Below are 21,768 nucleotides of genomic sequence, written 5' to 3' on the forward strand. Positions count from 1 at the left end.
ATGAATACATTATTCATGAATAAACGACACAAATGGATAAGTAATTACATGTATCATTATGGAAAACGCCAATTCTCTCTCTCTCTCTCTTGAGAGAGAGAGAGAGAGAGAGAGAAAAGATCCCTGTAATTTATTCATAATAGAAATTTATTCAAGATGATTTCTATAACTGCATGATACGACTTCTTTCCAGGAATGAAAGATCATTTCAAACTTCTTACCATCTGGACATATCATTTCGCTGAAAGTTTCTTCTCTTTCTGCACCTTCAGGCTTACATGCAAGAGAGAGAAATAGAGAGAGAGAGAGAGATACGAGATGTTAACATAAATTTTGAATAAACAATACTGATAATGTATACTTTCCTTCGTTCACAGGTTGATGTGAAACGATTGTACATTAATATATGTGTATGTGCGTGTGTGTGTGTGTGTGTGTGTGTAGACAATAATGAAATTAACAGAGCAGATCATTTTTCTTTATAATAAATCTTAAGATAGCCGAACAACTACTTTTAGTCTTTCAACTTAATTGTTCCATTTTAGCAAAAACTGCTATTCTATCATATTGCACTAATTTAATCTAAGTTTATGTCTTCTTAGTCCGTTTGTTTTTGGTATTCAATGAGGGTTATAGAAGCTATCCGAATGAAGGAAGATTTTTTGTATGTCATCAACTAAATTCAAGAGAAAAAAAAATCCCACTTTGCGATAATTAAGATGAACGCTCAATTTTCGAGTAAAGATTCTAAAGTTGTTACAAGTAATGAACAATGAAAAAAAAAATGACAGAAAGAAATCCGTAAGATGCAGTCTTAAAGCTTGCATGTATACCATGAAAATAGATTCGACCTACCAAGTGTTGTTGTTGCTGTATTTTAGGAGATTAAAAGTTGCCCCAGTCAAACGACATCTCACTACCACTATGCCCTTGAATACTTGTATTTTCGTAAGTACTCGCTTAATTATAGACGTTAGGAAAAAGAAATTACTGATTCGTCACGTGATTCATTTGCACATGTTGAGAAACAAAAGTGAATGGAATTGAAAACAATATCTAACACATCAGATTCTGCAGGATTTTTGTTAATAATGTATGAACTGTATCTCATTCACTAATTCTTCCGGTCTACTGCATGATAGTACGCGGAGGTTTGAACTCACCTCCACAAGTATGGTGTCTTCAAGGGCATCTACGACGGGAAAAGTGTAATTACCTGAAGCAATTTCCACATTCTCATCTGTAATACGGTCTGCTACAGCATCGACTGGAACAATAAATGGGCAAAAAAAAAAAATACATGCTACAACTTTCCCATCACACCAACTGCCTTCTTTGCCATCCAGTAAAACATCTCCAAATCACTAGTTGAAACGTTTCTAGAGCCTTTGTAATATGTAGCTGCTTCAAAAGACGTATAAAGAACCAAAGAAAAAAGAAAATGAAATTACTACTCAATATGTACCTGAGTAAGTATTAGAGCAGGAATTTCCACGTAGCAACGTTTGAATGTGACAACGTTGACATCCAAAGATTAGATAAATCATCAATTCAATAATACCAGGATACAAACCCAACCTGCGTGTAACGCAGTATTTATTTATGTTTTTTTACTTCAATGTAATGTGCCCCTAACTTGCTATAAAATTCGTATGGAAACGTCTATGACGATCAATGGTGGGTTCAGTAGATATTCGCCTTCGTTTCGCTGACCCCATTCAAGTAACTTTCTGTGTAGAACTTTTTTTTCAGCCCATCAGCGCACGGTTGATTTATACCTTGCATACGATTGGTATTTTAATTGTTCAATGGCTCATGTAATTGGCCGTTGAAAAAAACAAAAAAAAAACAAAAACAAAACAATGTATGTACCGCTTGACTGCGTTTATACAGCCAGGTTACCATTGAACCTGCCCTGTTGCGACACGGATTGTCGCCCCTACACGGATTGTCGCCTCCTACACGGATTGTCGCCTGGCGACAATCCGTGACGCTTGTGCAGTTCCCAGTTTTTGACCTCGAAGGCGACAATCCGTGTTGGCAAAAAATTTGTTGCGACACGGATTGTCGCCCCGTCACGGATTGTCGCCCCGGGCTCGGCGTGGTTCCTCCGGTGTTAAGCTTTGGTGGGATGGGTATGACTGGTAAGTTATGCGTATGTGTGTGTGTGTGTGTGTGTGTGTGTATTGTGAGTTGCATGATATGTGATGTGTATGATTTGTTGTGTGTGTGTGTGTGAGTTTGGAGTATAATAATACAATATGTAGAAACTGTGCATGTGTGGTGGTTACATAGTGGTAGGGGTTTGTTTGTCTGTGTGTATACGTGTGCCTGCATGTTTACGTGTGTATGTGGAATATAGTGGCGCTACTGTGGCAATACAAACGCCTTCAGAGTGTATGAGCACGTGTTTAAAGAATTCACACCAGCGTTGATCTAAAAATAGTATGGGTGTGTCAACCAAATATCAGCGGTGAGGCGGGCTAGGCGAGAGAGAGACCGAGAGAAAATACATACGAGGGAGGTACCCTCCCCAAATGTTATTTGTCTTTGTTCAATTTTCCCTGCAGTCATTTCTTCCATCAGTCTTATAAACTAGAACGTCCATACCACTATTCTTTGTCCCAGAATAGGTTTGGCATGCTTTATGCATGAGCGAATAATTTCCACACGCCGTAAAAAATTTGTCAATCGTTACTTGATTTTAGCACAAACGAACTGCCATTGCACACCGCTAATACATACGTAATACAAACAAACACCCACAAACACTCAAACAAACTTCATAATGCAAACAAACCAACTCAACACTTTTTCCCTTGATATTTATTGATTTCATTCAAACCATTCATAAATCGACCCATTCTGGGTGCAACGTGAACAAAAAAAGTTACAAATGGCAATTCGAAACAAAAGCAAATCAATTTGTCCATTACTTCAACATAGATAACTCGATTATAGACCAACCCTACTAATAATTTCTTCACGAGAAAGTTTTGACATGTATAGGGCCCTACCAAACCTATATTCCTTGAATATAGATTATGTGACCGTGCACCTCAACACGAACATAAAGTCGCACACACTGATTTTGTGTGAGGACTGAAAATAAGTGAAATGGGTCAACCTAGCCGAACTTGACTTTTTCATATTTTCTGAAAGAGCGGGTCTTCTTTTACAATATGCTAAAATTTGGGATCATAAAACGGGCAGGAAAGTGTGTTTTTTAGCAGTTTATCTCGAACATTTTTGGTAGAATAGTGTGATTAGGTGTGTCTTTAGAATCCCTTTTTCATTTCTGAAAAACCTTGTCCACACTCTTCACTTTCAACTCTAATAACTTTTGAAAGGACAGTGCTACTGCTTTGAAAGTTGGCATTAATTATGGACAGAATGTGTTAATGAGGCATGCTTAAAGGGTGTGTACAGTTCTGGTCGAGGTGAAGATTTAGCTTTTAACGTTTTGCGAGATATTCAGAAACCACTGTATGAGATGTCAAAGAGCATGCAGTTCTAAGGGGTATCAAAAGTTTATTCGATGAAAATCGGTTTTGAAATGGCTGAGATATCCAAAAACAAGGTGAAACAAAGAGATCCTAATAAAGTTGTGGCATGTCGCCTTTTATTATTAGCCCTTTTTGGGATATCTCAGCCATTTGAAAAACCAATTTTCATCAAATAAACGTTGAATCCTTCTTAAAATTACATGTTCTTTCATATTTCATAAGAGGCTTTTCATTATCTCACTTAGGAATGTTCAAAACATGAATCCCCACCTCAACCAGTACTGTACAGTCCCTTTAATTTCAGTTTAATCTGATAATCTCTTCGTTGTTGTTACTCTGGTGGTTTACTTCCTGTTTTTTGTCCCATTCATCGCACATCCATCCAACACACACACACATACACACACACACGCACACACACGCACACGCACAAACGGACACTAAATTATCATGTGCACGCGCACATACACACTTCCTTGAAACCTCACCATGACTTTTTACATGGCATGTTTACTGGATGTAGCCATGTAGGTTATGTGTTAGTATTTCAATGATTATGTCCAGAACGATATTACCCAGCAAAATGTGCTTCGAGGGCGGGCGACAATCCGTGTAGGGGGCGACATTCCGTGCCGCCAACGCTCATCACGGATTGTCGCCCCGAGCAGGAGGCGACAATCCGTGTAGGGGCGACAATCCGTGTCGCAACATGCCCGTTCTCCGTTGACCTGCAAAAAGAATTAATTCCGTTTCGGAGCGCTTTCTGAAGGCTCTCGAGGAAGTGCGGGAAGAACTGGGTATTAGATAATCTGTGAATATGCGATTTTTTTTTTTTTTTTTGGCTAATGTGACCCTGCACCACAAATCAAACAAAAAGTCGCCAGACATGAATGTTTAGTTAAGGGCAAATTCTGAAAGAGCAGACTGTAAGCGTTAAAACCATGTATAAGTCAATTTAAATGGATTCTAGCAACCTATATAAACATTGGAAATAAAGCCCACACTCTGGAAAAGTTGGAACTGAGAAAAGAGGCTCTGAAGTACAGGGTCTATTTAAGCGCTTAATCTTTACTAAGCCGTGCTTCCTGTGTCATGAATGGAAAAAAAAAAGAACATGATGTAAACCACAGGAGCAACAACAATGAAGTGATTATAGGATAAAGCTCACATTAAGCATGTACTATCAAAACATTCTGTCTATGATTAATGCCAATTTTCAAAGTAGTAGCATTGTCCTTTCAAATGCTATTAGACTTGAAAGTGAAGAGTGTGCAGAAGATTTTCAAGGAGTGAAAGTGTTCTCTAAGAAAAACCGGATCACACTTCTCTACCAAAAAGAAAAAGAAAAAAAAAGGGGGGGGGGGTTGTAGAAAAAACTGATGGGAACCCACTTTCCCGTGCAATTCATGATCTCAAACTCAAGAATAGAATAGAGGAAGATTAGCTCTTTCAGAAAATATGGAAAACTCAAAATTGACTTGGTTGACCCATTTCACCTTTCTTGAGTCCTCACGTAAGATCAAGGGTTGCGACTTGTTGTTTGTTTTGTGATGCACGGTCACGCAATCATGATCAAAACAACCTCGTAATTATTCCATTCGATAATATGCTTGTTATGTTAGGTCTGTCTCTACGACATTATAGAAAAAAAAACAAGATATATGACCTTCTAACACAAAACCAACAAAATGTTGAACTCTTTGGTTGTGTGAGAGGATTAAAAAAAGGTGAACCGAGACTAAAGAGTCAATCTTGACTTTTTCTTTTCTGAAATAGTTATACATGTTCTACATTATTATGCAGTTTTCGCTATAAAACAAACGGAGAAATGTGTTTTTGACATTTTTCCAGAACACATTTATTTTTGAAATGATATGATAAGGCATGTCTTTAGAGTCCCTTTTTGATTTCTAAACATGAATAACTTTTAAAATGGTGATGCTACTGCTTTAAAAGTTTACATTATTCATGGATAGGATGTGTTCATAGAACATGAGCAATTTTAACCTAGTGTGATAATCCCCCTTGTTGTTGCTGTAAAGTTTGATTGTGTGTGATTTTTTAATCCAATTAAATCCAATTAATTACGGATCAGAAAACGTTAACGCTTGAGCGCACTCAATATTTCACAACTTCTTTTCTCACTTGACAATTTTCCAGAATGTGAATGTGGCGACTTTTATAGTTCTGTGATGCAGGATCAAAATATTGACCACATAAGTTGGTAAATTTTCCATAAAAAAAAAGAGATTGATTTACCAATAAAGTAATTATGTCTCCCAAGCTATAAGGTATTCTCCTTTTTACGATTTTTTTTTTTTGATTACTTGTTTCTCAGAAAGACAAGATGAACAAACAGAATACAGGGTTACAACAACAACGGAATAAAGATGAAAACAGGGAAAGCTTCGGAGATAAAATACATTCTCGTTGTACTACCTCTAATGGGAATATCTCCAAGCCCACTGAAGATCAGTTCATACTCCATAGTCCGAGGGGTACTTCCACAGACCTCAATACCCGGAGACTCGGGTTCAGCCTCAATAGAGAAGTCAGCACTTTCAGTCATCGACAGCTCAACCTTGTGAACATAGCAAAATGAAGAACGTGTAAACATATGTACATGTAAACATATTGGTGGGACACTAAGTCAGTACCCAAGACAATAGAGATCAACTCTATAGACGCATGAAGAAACCAGGCAAACCAGTCATTTCCATGGCCAATGTCTCAATCCAGTATTTCATATGAGCTCCAAAGACTTCATGACTGTCACATACCAGTGCTGATACCAAGACTGACTTTCTCTGCATTCAACGTCAGAGGAATTACCAATGAAGATTGACTCTTAGTTTCTTACAAAAGCCAGACATCATCCATCACCTTCGTGTATATAATCAACTACTTCAAGAAAAATGACGGTATTCTACAGTGACCGATTCAACCGCTGATCATTTGTGGCCTGGTCTGGGGACAGCGAGTCTACTTGAGGGTGATAAACTCTAGGGGGCTCGTCAGTTGTAAGGGGAGAGGAAGAACCACAGATACAAACAATGTTCTCAGTTAATGTGTCCACCAATAAGACTTGCCCTACCAACTTTCAAGTGGAGTCCCAAATTTGACTAACTCTGGGACTGTAACGATATCTTGCTTGTTTACCGTGGAGAAGACACCCCCCCCCCCCCCCGGCGACCGACGTAGATAGCTTTTCGAGAGGTATGTGACACCAAGTATTTTTGATGGGCAAGACAATCACACACCTCAAAAATACACCCTCAAAAAATATTATTTTTATTAGCGTTCTATAGTGAAGTTTCTTTCATCAAACATAACTTTAAGTGTGTTTTCTTTGCCGAAGGACATGTGTGGACAATGATAGTGATGATAATTATAGTTTACCTAGTCCTCTAGGTTTTAGGAAAGAAGGTCCTCTCTTTTTAACTGCGGGGGATATATCATTGATATGCCTGTATTGACTTCATTATGGTTAGGTTTGGAGGAATGATCTGAAATATGGTAAGAGAATGCATGGTAATCTGCTATCAAAGTGTCTAGGCACTCATCAAGGGAGAATTGATAGATGTCTTATGTCTTGTTTACTTGCCTTATTTACTTGGGGGGGGGGGGAGGGCAATCTAGCCCCTTTTGTAGCACACTTATGGATTCGCTTTGTCAAGGAGTGCAGTATAAAACTCACAGTTAGACAACCAGTCAGAAAGTTGAAGACTGATACTTTGACAGGAACTTTCTCACCCCGGAGGACGGAGTAAGGGAGTGTGTAGGAGAGGAAGAACGGCTGGAAGGCTCGGATGGACGTTGAGTCAGCCACGCCCACTCCGTGAGTGGGTGACAGACAGAAGGCACTGGCCACCCAGTCCGTTATGGTGTGTGGAATTTCTTCCCTGGTTACATGCTGACCACTTGCCCTGTACAAACCAAATAGGAGACAATTTACATAACAATGGCTGTACATCCAACAATATCTTCAAGGTAATCAATTGTTTCAAATTAAATGCATATGTGACCCGCTACAACAAAATGGTCCTAAAGTCGCGCACGGTCAAAGCCGTGAAAATCGAGTTTGAAGTCAGAGCATCAAAATCGGTCAAAACTTACGATTTTCTGAATTTGACATATTATTAGAGTCTGACATGTCTTCTATCATCTGTCGAAATTTTGAAGCAAAATGATGAAAGGAAAGACCAAACAATAGCGTTTTTCTGGGCCATGTTTTTTGGCGTTTCAACAAAACAGAAACTGGTTCGAACATTTGGATTGAGCGCCACAGATAGGCTCCGCCCCTAACAACGACCAGAGTGATCTCATTGGTCAGTTTGCTGCTTGCGGCTAACCGAAGCGTGAAGCTCGCATACTCCCCAGTCGACTGGTGCGTGCTGGCGGGGTGCGCTATGCCCAGCCGCTTCTCCTGGCATCCTGGTCACTGATTGGTCGGTGAGGAGACCGCCGACCCTGTGTTTGAATGAGCATTTCGGGGGTTGCTAGGGCTTACCTTCTATTGTCCGGAGGTGAATACTGACTTGAGTGTCCCTTGATCGTGATTGCATCGCAAGGAGAACTTTTAGGGCGCTTTTCTCGAAACAGTAATTTCCCAGACGTCTCGACATGCTCTCTTGCAAACATCGATATCTCCGCAGCCGAATATTTTTTTTTTTATAAGATGTGTTATATATCAATTTAAGGCAGAAAGATAAGGGAATTGTGTCATGCAATTTTTAAATAATCGACCTCGCCCGACTTTAGGATCATTTTGTTGTAGCGGGTCACATATGATTTCAATCATTTGCCAACTTCCATACCTCTCTTTCTTTTTCATCATAGAAGACCACTAAGTTTGCAATGGTATGTACAGTAGTACAGTAATTAGAATGCCTGATATGATATTTTGTAACCAATGTTCTTTATCACGACACAATTTACCACAAGTATCCCCCCCCCCCCGGCAGAATCATTTTTATTTCCTGGTGGTCATTCTAAGCATAGCTGAATATTTGCACATTATCATATGCATAACTTGCCATTTGCAGATGAAACAAAAACCAAGCATTAGTCCTTTGAAATAGTTCTTAAATGTGAGTTAAAGATATAAACCACTATTTTAGATTTTCAATCGGTAAAATCGATGTTAAGTATTGCTAAATATACAATAATGTGAACAATAGTGGGGGCGCTGTGGCATAGTGGGTAAGACTCCCAACTCCCGAACGGAGGACCGTGAGTTCGAATCCCGCCCAGTGCTTTTACATCCTTGGACAAGATGTTTTTACCCACAATGTCCCTCTCGACCCAGGTGTATAAATGGGTACCTGGCAACGCTAGGGTAATAATAATAGCAGGGTCCTCTGGTAGAGCAGTGACAAAACTGAAGAGGCTACCCTGGGTAAACAAGACCTTATTATTATTATTATTATTATTATTATTATTATTATTATTATTATTATTATTATTATTATTATTATATTTATAGCAAAAATGTTCCAGACATAACCGTCCACAGTTTCGGTTTATTGAGAAAAAAATACAAATATCTACTTATATTTTTGGCTTGATCGGGAAAATCTTATATGATAGGATGTTTTGTGCACCACCAACAGACCTATAGTCTACTATACACATATGCATTCAATGCCATACCTATTATCTTGAACATTTCTAAAATCAATGTTCCAAAAGGTAAACAGGACCTTTAGATATAAGCATATAAGTATTATCTACAAGCATATAGTTTCATATTATTGCGAAACGGCTTTTTTTTTTATTCATTCACTTAATCATGTCACAGAGGATATTAGTATGGGATTTATTGATAAACAATTCACACATCTACGTCGAAACACGTTATAAAAGAAAAATCACTTACCCTATTCTCGATAACTTCCAAAGCCATGTTTCCGGAAAGTAAGATCTCAACGATGCTAAGTTTTGAGTTTCATCTACAGGCTCCTGTTCAATCCTTTCTAGATTCGACGTCCCCATCCGTTGAGTAAATTGTAAGTTACTCCTTTCCTGTACAACATCGTCCACCCCAGTCAGCCAAACGAATGTTGCTTTTCGCAAAATAAAAAAAAAGAAGAAAATTAGGGGTGGACTTACAAACAAGATTTTATCAGATATTGAAATTGGAAATTTGTACAACAGGGGACGTCTGAGACAGTTAAGAGTCGCGAATACTCACGACTGATAACACAATTATGGAATTGCATGAAAATGTTTTTTTTTTTTCTCATGAACAACTTCTACATAACTCTCAGCTCCAACGCTATGATATATTATTAATTCTCATATTGCTCTTTAACAAAACTCTCAACTTTACTGGAATCACTCAGCTCACACTTGTCCATAACGGGCAATCATGTCAATGGTTTGATTTGCAATCTTCAACACAACGGTCACAAAATGAGGAAGACGCATTTTTCACCTCCAGATATAAGTTAACGATTTCAAAAATTAGAGACAATAATCTCATACAAAGCAGTAATTTGTGGTATGGGAGACAATGTTTTTGGTTGCACATCACGAGTTCGACACCCACGAGTCATTCAGCCCAAGAGTTCGTTCCCCATCACGAGTCCTTCAGCTCACGAGCTAGACATTACGTGAACAAGGCTAACGAGCACAACATCAAGTAGAAGTAGGCCTACGAATTGTTAACGATTGAGCCAATAGGCAAATAAGGCTCATTAAAATAGGTCCGTTATCTACATAGTTACGAGACATGCAACCCCAGGGCCAGACAGGTATCGAGTGACACCGAGAAAAACAGACCCACGGCGATGACAATAACAGGTACACGGGGTGCAGACGATATACAAATAAGGCCCACGAGCTCAAGACTAGGCAAAAGTGGTCCATTGGCTAAACACCACCGTTATTCGAGATGTGACATTTGAATATAGCTCGTTGGCCCACTTTTTTTCCTTTGTCCAGCTTATTGGAATGACTCAATGTTATCAGCATTGTTGTCATGTGACCAGAAAAAAAAAAATAGGTATCAGTGCTGAATGTAACTAATCTGTATTCTTTTGTGGGAAATACATCGCATTCATAGTAATAAAAGAATGATTTGTATATTTCACCCGTTTAAAACAAAAAATAGTCATTGGATAAGAAATGATTACCCTTATTACGTTGATTGTTCATTCTGAGTTTGATATTTGGGTAGACCTTGTATCACACTTGGCCTGGAATTTGGTGCTGTAAATTAGGTGGTGTTGGTTTTATCGGCGATTAAAAGTCTGGGAGTAAATAAATAACACTCAGAAGAAAAAAAAAAGAAAAATGTAAGAGATGATTAAGAGTCAACTTACGGAAACTTTTTGTAATGGATACCCAGCAAGGCCTTGTTTCTAGCTCAAAGTTGGACATGAAATCAACTCCAGCCATCTGAAGGAGGTGAACACAGCAAATGGTCATGATAAAAATATCGCGTGCTCACTAGTTCTGATCGTCCCCGAAGAAAAGATAAAAGTATTCGACATCAACATTTCATCTTTTTGCATATGCATGTTTAATTTCCTTAATAGGACACAGCATCTAAATGTTATGGTCCTCCTGACAACATCTCATAATGCTTTGCGGAATCGAGAAAATTAAACTTATAGTCCACAGGATAACAATATTCATAAAAGTTCTGACCGGTGTTGAGGAATTAGCCACACAATAATGTAAATTTGGCATCTAACGAGGTGATACATATACGTTGTAGTTTGAAACATGCTCATTATACAATGTATACAATCTGAACCAACAACGCGTGCAGTAATGCAAACCCTACATATCACTTCCTTGGACAGCTGTTTATATTATGAATCAAATCAGTCTCCCATAAACAACACAAGGAATACCCTTTGCGTTAAAATGCATCTGAAATGAATTCACAAAATTATTGTTCTGTGGTCTGAGAGTTTAAGAAATGGTAGTTTCATGAGCCAGTAACACAAATCAAGCACGGCGCCTTTAATTTTCGTATGACCGTTCTGTGATGAAGTACTAATATAACTTAGCGGATGTTGCCCCTCAAAACAGTGCACAGCAATGCAACCTAAATACCTCTTTCCCCTTTGGTTTGATACAAGGTTCAATGACCATACTTACGCGAAAACTCTCCGAACTGTCAGCATGCTTAGTATACCACCGTGCCTCATATTTTGGTGGGAGCTCAATCTCTTTCCTCTGCCGTGAGCATGACTCGGAGCTTGTGAATTGGACATCGTTGAAGAAATTGACTGAGTTAAATACCTGCAAAACATAGAAAAAAGGGCACCATCATTTCAAAGGAAATGAAGGTGCCTATTTCCACATTTATAAACTATAATTATAGCTTATGGAATCCTGGCATGGGGAAATTGTTGTACATCTAGACTTAATTATTTATTATTGATACAGAAAAGAGCTATACGGATAATTAACTTCGCTACATTTCTGGAAACTTCTTTTTTTTTCCAGCAGAACACTTAAGATCCAGGATTCATATTATTCTAATGTCGGATAATTTACGTATCACGTAAACTCAGGTGGTCTCGCCAATATATTTTCTGCGATGTTCGTTACGTATACTGAAGTCCATTCGTACCCTATACGAGACAAAAAGATTATTTTCATCTCTCTCCTGCACGGACCGTATCTGCTTTAAAAACAATAACTACTACGGGACCTAATTTTGGGGAATAATTTGGATAGAGAAAAAATCTCATCCCAGTCTTTTAATTCGTTTTAAACATAAACTTAAACTTGTTTTTATGAATTCATACTTAAAGCTACTCTTTAATCCTCCTCGATATTCTCTGTTCATATTTCGTTTTTCTGTCATGGATCGATTATGTAACACGTGCCTCGTTCGCGATATCTTATTATCTCCTGGACCTTCTTTGTGCATATTTTGTATTTTTGCTATTGTACACTGTATCTGACTTGTAACCTCGCTCGGGTGATCACGGAACTCTCCATAAGTTTTGTGCCGCGGACATTGTTTTCTTTGTCTTTTTATTTTTATTCTTCGACGCTTATATTTTCCCGATTCACACATCGTCATTCCTTTCAATTGTAAATATCAAGAATTAGTATCACATTAGCTTCTGGGAATATACACCCTACAAGCAATGCTTCTATGTAGATTCCTCATATTTCACATGTTAAATTGTCGTACTTGACAATTCATCCATGCTTTTGTATTGGTATGTTCAGGATTTATCTATTTGTCGAAATGTGGAAAAGGAAACAATAGAAAACAAACAAACAAACATTTACTTTATGCTTCTCACATGGCTTTGAATATTCATATTTTTTTCAGGCTTCATTTAGATAAATCTGTTCATTCCACTCATACTGTATACAGGCCGTGTTTTCGAATATAAACAAAAGAAAGAAAATGAACTCTTTTTCTGCTTATAACCTACCTCGTCTTTTGTGAGTTGGTTGTTGCCCGCCATGATATGCACACTTTTGTCCACTACACCAACAGCACAAAGTGAGGACGGCTGGGCAGACACACGTACAGAAGTTGGTTGCCCTGGGCGAACCTCTCGGCCTTCAAGAAACTCTACAGACACCTGCAACAAAAAAGAAAGAAAAAAAAAGGGGAAGAATAGTGGATGAACAGATCTTGAGTGATTAATTTTTGTGACCATCGACAGTCACGATTTAATTCCTGTGTCCACAATATATATCACAGACGCTCGCCCATGTCGCATTAGAAGAAAAAAAAAAATAGAAATGTTCGTTTCATAATCCCCTCACAATATCTATCTCCAACTTCTTCATCTTCCAAAAAAAAAAAAATGAATATAGTGTCAATGTAAACATAAATTCCTTTCTCACACGGATCCTGATGAAACAGTACTGCTGTCAAGACTTCTAATTCATTTTACATAATCATAGAAAGGACAGAAATCTCACATTTGAGCTGTATAGAATTAAAACTTGTCTTAAAAGCAACCAAAATGAAAAAGAGCAAAATAATGGTTAATCTGATATATGTTTGTACGGGAGCATGCTTTCACTCATATCAGCTAGAAATATTTTTCCCGAATTTCATATTTAACATTCATGAATGTGAGGGTATGACATCACCATGTCACTCATACGGATAATCACGAGGACTGGTCAAGAAATGTTTTCCGAAAAAAATATGACATTTGAGAATGACATGATATGTCCACATCTCCTATTCGATTTTTGTTATCTTTATATCATTTTGTAGGGAATGTTTGTCTTTTTTTCTGTTTTTTTTTTCAGGTTTATTTTGGGGGGTTGGATTTCTTTCCTAATGAATAGTGTTTGAAATAAAATGTTCTCATCTGAACAACAGCATTCATTATTATAATGCAGAAAAAAAAAATAACTTTCATCATCCACTCTACTTCACAATGGTCCTTCTTTGGCCCGTATTGTTTGTGTACCAATTAAATTCTTTAATTGTGTACCTCTATTTTGAATTGTAAGATTCTTGCATTTACTTTGGGACCTTTTCCAATCAAGCCCGCTAGGTTTTATGTGGCCCCAAAGGAAATGTGCATATGCGTTGACTTGAAAACTTTAGGGATTGCTTGTTTTAATGTCAAAATGAATGAAATTAAACTGTCAAATCAATCCGGATCATGTTAAAGAGGAGAAGCACAGTATTTGTTCAGACACCAATGGTTTTATTCATTCAGGCCTACTGCGTGGTGTACAAATTTGATGTGTTGTGAAATAGAAATCACTGCATATCTGTTCCCCTTTTTGGCATGCTCATCATATTTTATTATTTGCTACTACAGTATATTGGCCCCCAATGGATAATATCAAAGATTTTACATGTAGTGTGTAGGATCTCTGATATTACGCTGCATGCTCGACTTAATCAATCTTTTCTCAGCTAAATTTGCCAGGTCATAGGATGAGCAGAGGTTGACATTTCTACAATTCACGTAGTCGATTTCCTACTATATTAGGATATGTTATTGGTACTGGGCATGTTGCTACCAACCTTGTGTTCAAATGCAGGCGCTATTTGAATTTCCCCATTGGCGCTGACGACCTCACCATCTTCACGGACGTAAAAGACGAGAAGATGGGCTAGCGGAGACATTTGCGTCGTGGCAGTGAAGGAAAAATTCAAGTTGTCGATAACAAAAGAAGGATAGGGTGGAAGATCAGGCGCTGTGTCTTCTGTATTGGGTAATAATTAATGGGAAAAATGTCGAATGATTTTTTTTTTTTGAACGTCATACAGAATATCGTACATATAATTGACAAAAAAAGTGCAACCATCATTATGAAATCTCACATTGGTATTGTGAGTATCTGCTCAAAGATTGCTCCTTTTAATAGTAATAGCAATAATAATTATGATTATATATATATATATATATATATATATATATATATATATATGAAGAGTTTGTTTGCAAAAACCGATAAGTCCATATTTGCCAAATGGAGATAGTTGCGATTAAAGGTCAAGAAAAATAAAGAGAATAATAAGAAAATGTTTGTTTCTTTTGACCATATCTTCAAAAATATAGCTTTATATGTAGCGACCAATATATCATTTAAAAGGTATTATTTTGTACTTTATGACAGAGATCGTACTTCAAAATCTTCAAATATGGACTTATCGGTTTTTGCAAACAAACCCTTCATATATATATATATAAAACATCTAGATCTGGCTGCATGGAATCAGATTTTAATATCAGGAAGTTCATCATTGTAATCACTTGTCGTCTGTGCATATCCTTCGAGCCACACAATGTAAATTTGGTATCTAACGAGAAGATACAAAACATGTTCCTAGACATGGCATGCATACATTTTGAACCAGTAAAGCGTGCTGCAATGTAGATCCTGCAAATCATTTCGTTCGGACAGCTGTTTATGTGATGAATAACAATATATCCGAATAAAAAAAAATACACTTTGGGTTAAACTGTATCTGACACGAATCCACACATTATTTTCAGCATATCGTTCGAGCCATATTCTCTCAAAGATGTGTAGAGTTTATGCAACTTTTCGTCATAAGAGATTTAGATATGAATGTTCCACTGCAAACTAAGTTTCCTTCATGCCTTAATAAAGTCAAACTTTGAGAATAATCATCATCTAAAGAAAAGAAAAATCAATCAAACAAACAAACAAACAAAACGGAATTGTTATCTTCCCTCTCGTTGTGGTTGATGTATTATCCCTCCGTATTACTTCGTGGACCTCTGCGTCTGGACCTATCACATATAAAGGATTTGTCCATGTCAGCTGCCCATTAGAGACAACACGTCCTCGTGACAAAATCTGTCGGAGAAGCAAAATATCTTTTAAGAGGTGGAGACCACCATAGCAATCATGTTCGCGAGACGTTCCTTTCATTCGGACGGAAGTAGCCTGCGTTCAATATGTAAACTATTTCAACTTCCAAATCACCTTCAAAATATTATGCAACATCTTGTTGTTGTACACAAGACACGACATTTCCCTAATTGCATGGAAAAACAAAAAAAAAAGATAACTACTCAATAACGTACAAATTCGTAAAGTGGACAGTTTGTGAGACGCTATTATTGTATAATATCACACATGTCATCTAAATGAATAATGAAAGGCCACGAACTTGCCTGTTACTGGCCCAAAACTGCGGGATAATTAACCATTTGAAAATAGCATAGCCATCAAGAGATCCCGAGCTCAAGCATCATAAACGGATATAATTATGAAGACTGGATATCTCTGTGTCTAAAAGTTGATTAAAGCACAAACTTTTTGATATGCAACATCGCATAACAATGTCATACTATACATTATGGTCCCTTTAAATATAGTGGTGATTAAAATAACAACAAAACTGATAATAATAATGATAATAATAATAATAATAATAATAATAATAATAATGATAATCATCATCATTATAATGATTATTATTATCATCATCACCATCATTAGTATTACCTCGATGATTATGATATTAGGCATAATTGATATTACATTAACATCATTTATCATACCAAATAATCATACAAACGCAAGCAGAAGAAAATTGACCAGAAATAAATGTAATTCATTTGTGGAAAATGAGCAAAGAAAATGAGATTCCATCAGGATGCAAACTCATTTTCTTTGCTCGTTTTGCGACTAATACTTATAAAATGGAAAAATCATAATTGTTGAGAAGGGAAAAAAGTAAAAGATCAGATACCAACCCGGTAGAAAAACTCTATATTGGACCCTGTCTCAGAGGCAGGTCTTGTAAAGGTAAGGCTGACATTTACATCTTGACCACTGCTCACTCTTTGCTCAGAGGTTTCGATGTCAAGAAACGAACCGCTTGGTGAATAAAATGCTTTCACTGATTTCTTTGGACTCGTAAACCGTGCTCGAAAGCCAGGGTCCACCTCAGTAACCTGTTCATCACCAAATGAATGAGTGGAAACAACAACTGCATACATTTATTGATCGTTACACACAGGATAGGTATGATATGCGGAATGACAACTACACGTATGTTTTTTTTTTGTTTTTTGTTTTTTCCAAATCTTCCCGGTTTATCGTGCGCGTACGATCATTCAAATGAAGAGTTTGTTTGCAAAAACATAAAAGCTTAAGTCCATATTTGCCAAATTAAGATATTTGCGATCAAAAGGTCAAGAAAAATAAAGAGAATAGTAAGAAATGTTTTGCTTCTTTTGACTATAACTTCAAATATGTAGTGACCAATATATCATTTAAAGGGTATTATTTTGTCCTTTATGACAGAGACCGTACTTCAAATCTTCAAAAATGGACTTATCGGGTTATCGAACAAACTCTTTAAATGCTTATCCAGATATTAGTTTTCATGATATTCCCTTGTGAATGTTCACCGAGATTTCACAACAGCAGGCGGAATAAGGTGCATTCCATTTATTATAGGACCACCTAAAAGTCGACGGATGATAAATTTCTCAGGTATCTAGAAGCACCCATCCTGAAAAGGCACACTTGAATCTAAAGAAAAGAAAAAGAATCACTAAAAGACGCGATACAAATAGACTTAATACTCATTTAAATATCAAACGGAATAAAACGCACACACACACAGGCACAGACAGACATAGAAGAAACTGTATGCAAAAGCTTTTCACTGAGATGGCATGGAAGGAGGGCTCTAAGGTCTTAATGGGTTTAAGGTCTATTTCAAGTGTTTTATTTCACCCAGTACTCTATGTGGAATCAAAGGGAACAACAAAAACAAAGGAAAGCAACAGAAAACGAAACAAAACCCTTTTTCACAGCCACTGTGTTAATGTACTGAAATGTTCAAGAAAAAACAAATGTAAAAACGTAATATCCCATTTGTTTTATAATTCCAAGCTATGATAATAACTTCAAGACGGTAACTCGCTCTTTCGTGTAATATAGCTAAAAAGGACAAGAATGAAGCCTTTCACCTATTTTGAGTCCGCAAGTAAAAATCCGGTTATTAGTGACCTGCAGTTCGTTCTGTAATACACGGTCATGAATACGATTTTTGTTTAACACTTGTCATTCTTTTTTAAAGAATAGTCTTTGCATATTGTTCCATATCAAAATCACAATGTATTTTTTCCTACAGTCTCTCGAGAATAAATCTAGTTAGCAAAGGCAACTTCATACAGACTTTGCATACAAATTAATCCCTAAAATAAACAACCGTAACAGATAATTAAATACATATATGAATAAACAAACAATATTAACGTTTAACAATATTTCATCGTATTACAGTTAGTTAACCATACCATGAGGTGTTCAGATGGGCTCTTAAATTTTGATACACACGCATAGGTAGATATTCTCTGGTTCATATCAGCAAGAAGAACAATCATTACGACAGTACACATTTATCAGCAAGTCACGTTCAAACTTCATGACAACTTACAATATGTTTTGTTGGTAAAATTTTAAGTAATAAGAAAATACGTGGCATTGTTTACTTCATACATTGTAAGGCTGATTTGAATGTTACCAGACTATTTTCAGACACGAATTGACACGTTTAAATAAGGATGAGTTGAGATATAAAGATGAACATCAAAATAAAGGAATTATCTTAGGTTTTAAAATAATCATGCTTGATCTGAGTTGTCTTTATTTCAACTGAATGACAACAGACCATTCATCAGCAAAAAGAAAGATTGATTATTCAGGGTCAATCATGGCTTTCTATTCACTGAATAATAACCAGCGTTGGTTTCCATCAATGCATTCAATGTTTCAATCGTATGTAACGTTCTCGAAGATTATTTCATTTTATTCACTACCTTAAGCAAGCATTGGACATGTTGGTTTTTGTGCGTGTGTGTAAAGGGTGTGAATGAGGGTATGTGTGTGTGTTGGGGGTGTTGTAGTTGTTGTCTTTTTGAAGTGTCAGTGCAGTGGAGTGATGTGTAATATTTTTAAAAGGGGCTATTACCGTTAAACTGAGAGTCGTAATGAATGGATCAGACGGCCCTTGAATCTCAAATCTTCCAATACCACTAGTGTCGGTGACAACGTTAATGTGACTACTGGTCTCTTCTACGTTTACGCGAACTGGAACGCCTTGAGCTGGGATGCCATCTGGGTATGAGAGAAAAACCTTTTTTTTTTCCAAAAAAGAAACATTAATGCAAGAATGTTATTTCAGTGATGACTTAAAACAAAATCAATTATCACACATAAGCGTATCAAATATAGCATTGTAAAGAGGTAGCAAATAGCTTGTTTCAAATAAGCTTTTTTTAACCTTGAAACTTATTAACCAGGTAAGAACTTAATATTAAGTTAAATATAATTTTTTTCAAAGTTTTGCATTGGGTTTATTTGGGTCGGCGTCCTCCTCCCCCTTTTCAAAAAAATGATAATAATAATGCACACAAATGGCCACACAACACAAAGCTTTCTTTTGTTTGGCTGATTTGCGATAATAGTATAGGACAGGGCCTCAACGTATAAAATTGAACAGTGTTTTGTGGTCTGAACCTCTCCGTAAATACTGACATTTTTGACCGAGTGTGTATCTCAATATTGCAGATCTGAATGCACACACAACTAAAGAAATAAAGTAACTTTTTTGGTGCATGTGGCGAGTGAACTGTGGTTGCGAAGTTTGAAGACACTTCGGCAAACTTCTTTGCTTCATACTTTTTAAAGTAAATTGAGAATCTTTTAGTAAAATTATAGTAATCGACAAGAGCGGATCGTTATAACTCGTGTGGGTTGATCCTTTCCTGAACTGGTGCTCTGAATAGAAAACATTAATATTTACTATATCAATCCCATTCAATCTAATCGCAAAGTCTTGTTGATGTAGATTCTGTATTCAACGGGGACATTTTTTGATAACGATGTTATAAAAATGCATTTCTATAAATACCTGAGAAAAAAAAATTAGAAATGCATTAACTGTTCATTGATTTTGTTCAATTAACAGAAACAAAATGGTACAGACATACATTATAACACTTTATAGTTAAAAAAAAAAAAGAAAAAAAGATAGCGCCATTTCCACATACATCCTCAACCTGCCTCAGTAAACTCCAGGAAACAATGATAATAACATTTACGAGGTAAATAAGGTTGTTGTTGCAAAAAAAAAGAAGAAAAAAAAAACTATACCAGCAAAACATCTCTTTTTTTAACACGTGGCACGTATGATATGTCATAGTATTATTGGCAAATGAAGCCACATAAACAAGAAGAAAACATGTCGGAAACAAAAATAAAACCATGAGAAAACCACTAGTGCATTCATGATCTCATCTAGAATTGAGTGACTGATTTCATAGTCGTATCATTCTTTACCTGTCCTCTATAGGGTAATCCTGGTTTAAAGAAATCTGGTCCATTGATCATGACTCTATACTGTTCACGAGCAAGGGGAATAGCGACAGTCGGTGCCCTCATCCGTACTCCTTTAGTCACGGAAACACACAAATCCCAAAATAAAAGGGAGTGAACAATAAAAAAGGTAAATGACAGCAAAGTTAAAATAGGTAAATGACAGCAAAGTTAAAATACCAACATTTTCTTAAACTGGACTGCATGGTCTCACCTTTATTTAGATCATTTCATCTTTAGTCTGTTTTTGGATATCTTAGCTTTTTTTCAAAATTAATTCTTGTCAAATATGATATTATTCCTCTCGAAAATGTATGCTCTTTGATAATTCATATATGAGTGAATAACTTTCTCACAAAAATTTAAAATCGGAATCATCAGTTCAACAAAACTTTACCAATCATTTCAATACAGACAAATTGATTTTGTTGCTGTTGGTTTTTTTCTGACTCTTTATACTGATTACCATTTTTTTTTCATTCTTATGTTAATTGTCATTATTATTTTCTTTTATTGAAAAAAAAAAAAGGCGCAATGTGATTGCTAACAGTTTTTAAGGTATTGCCAGACAGATCATGTTTATCTAAATCCTGTAGGTAACAAACAAATGACAAATTCGTCATACTTTAAGCATGCACTGCAGGTCAAAAACTACAGTTCGATGTTAGGGTTTATCCGCAGCGTCGAAAAGTATTTGTCAAAGTCAAGGCAACTTTCAACAATTTTAATGAAAATCTGATGAAACTGCGTTGGCAGATCTACACTCTCTATCAAGTGACTACCCGCCGTCTTTTTTTTTTTTTTTTTTTTTTTTGCACTATTTGGCCAACTTTAAATGTCTTAAAACTTTCAGGATCACAACCTTACAGACTGCCAATAAAAATAATTCATTCTTTGTTAGCAGGACCTCCACCGGACTGATACATTATGTTCAAACGCTTTATCTTCCAAAAGAAAACATACTGAAGAAATACACCCTGGCAGGACTGATTGCCAGTAGTAGGCACACAAAGGGGTTCGTTTTAGAACAATAGAAAAGCAACTGTATCTTACTTGTTCCTGCCTCTTTGAAGATTGCGACGATTCTAATTTCTGTGCCTCTCTTGTGTCTATGAATTGTTTCATTGAATTCAGCACATCCAGTAGCATCTGCTTGTAAAACAATCTGTACATCGTGTTCAAGACAAAGAGTTAAATCAAAATACCAGGAATAGTGACTTAAATTCATCATTTGCCCTGAATTTCTGACAGGATTTAAAGCACCTGCTCCTGACGTGATACACCATTAGTTTACTTGAATATAATCATGTTTGCCAGGTTCGTTTTGTTTACAACTGTTGGGTCCGAATAGGTTTTTGCTATAAAAAAAAAAAAAAATAAGAGAAAATATCACCATTTTTCTCCATATGATATAACGAGCAAACTTTCACTT

The 21,768-nt window shown here is 36.5% G+C and overlaps 1 protein-coding gene across 1 annotated transcript in view; it reads right to left on the bottom strand.

The window, feature by feature from the left end:
* Nucleotides 1-21,768, bottom strand: part of LOC140240208 (ovostatin-like) — a 48,888-nt gene that overhangs the window by 14,439 nt on the left and 12,681 nt on the right. The window contains exons 8-22 of the mRNA XM_072320001.1: nt 21,390-21,501; nt 20,301-20,410; nt 18,931-19,095; nt 16,700-16,900; nt 15,647-15,794; nt 15,591-15,608; nt 14,491-14,672; nt 12,920-13,072; nt 11,619-11,762; nt 10,832-10,907; nt 9,385-9,571; nt 7,204-7,432; nt 5,946-6,087; nt 1,164-1,267; nt 222-273 (exon numbers count right to left, since the gene is read on the bottom strand). Coding sequence (XP_072176102.1) covers nt 222-273; nt 1,164-1,267; nt 5,946-6,087; nt 7,204-7,432; nt 9,385-9,571; nt 10,832-10,907; nt 11,619-11,762; nt 12,920-13,072; nt 14,491-14,672; nt 15,591-15,608; nt 15,647-15,794; nt 16,700-16,900; nt 18,931-19,095; nt 20,301-20,410; nt 21,390-21,501 — 2,023 coding nt within the window. The remainder of the gene's footprint in view (nt 1-221; nt 274-1,163; nt 1,268-5,945; nt 6,088-7,203; nt 7,433-9,384; nt 9,572-10,831; nt 10,908-11,618; nt 11,763-12,919; nt 13,073-14,490; nt 14,673-15,590; nt 15,609-15,646; nt 15,795-16,699; nt 16,901-18,930; nt 19,096-20,300; nt 20,411-21,389; nt 21,502-21,768) is intronic.

The sequence above is a fragment of the Diadema setosum genome, chromosome 16, assembly GCF_964275005.1.
Source record: "Diadema setosum chromosome 16, eeDiaSeto1, whole genome shotgun sequence".
Taxonomy (NCBI): Eukaryota; Metazoa; Echinodermata; class Echinoidea; order Diadematoida; family Diadematidae; genus Diadema; species Diadema setosum.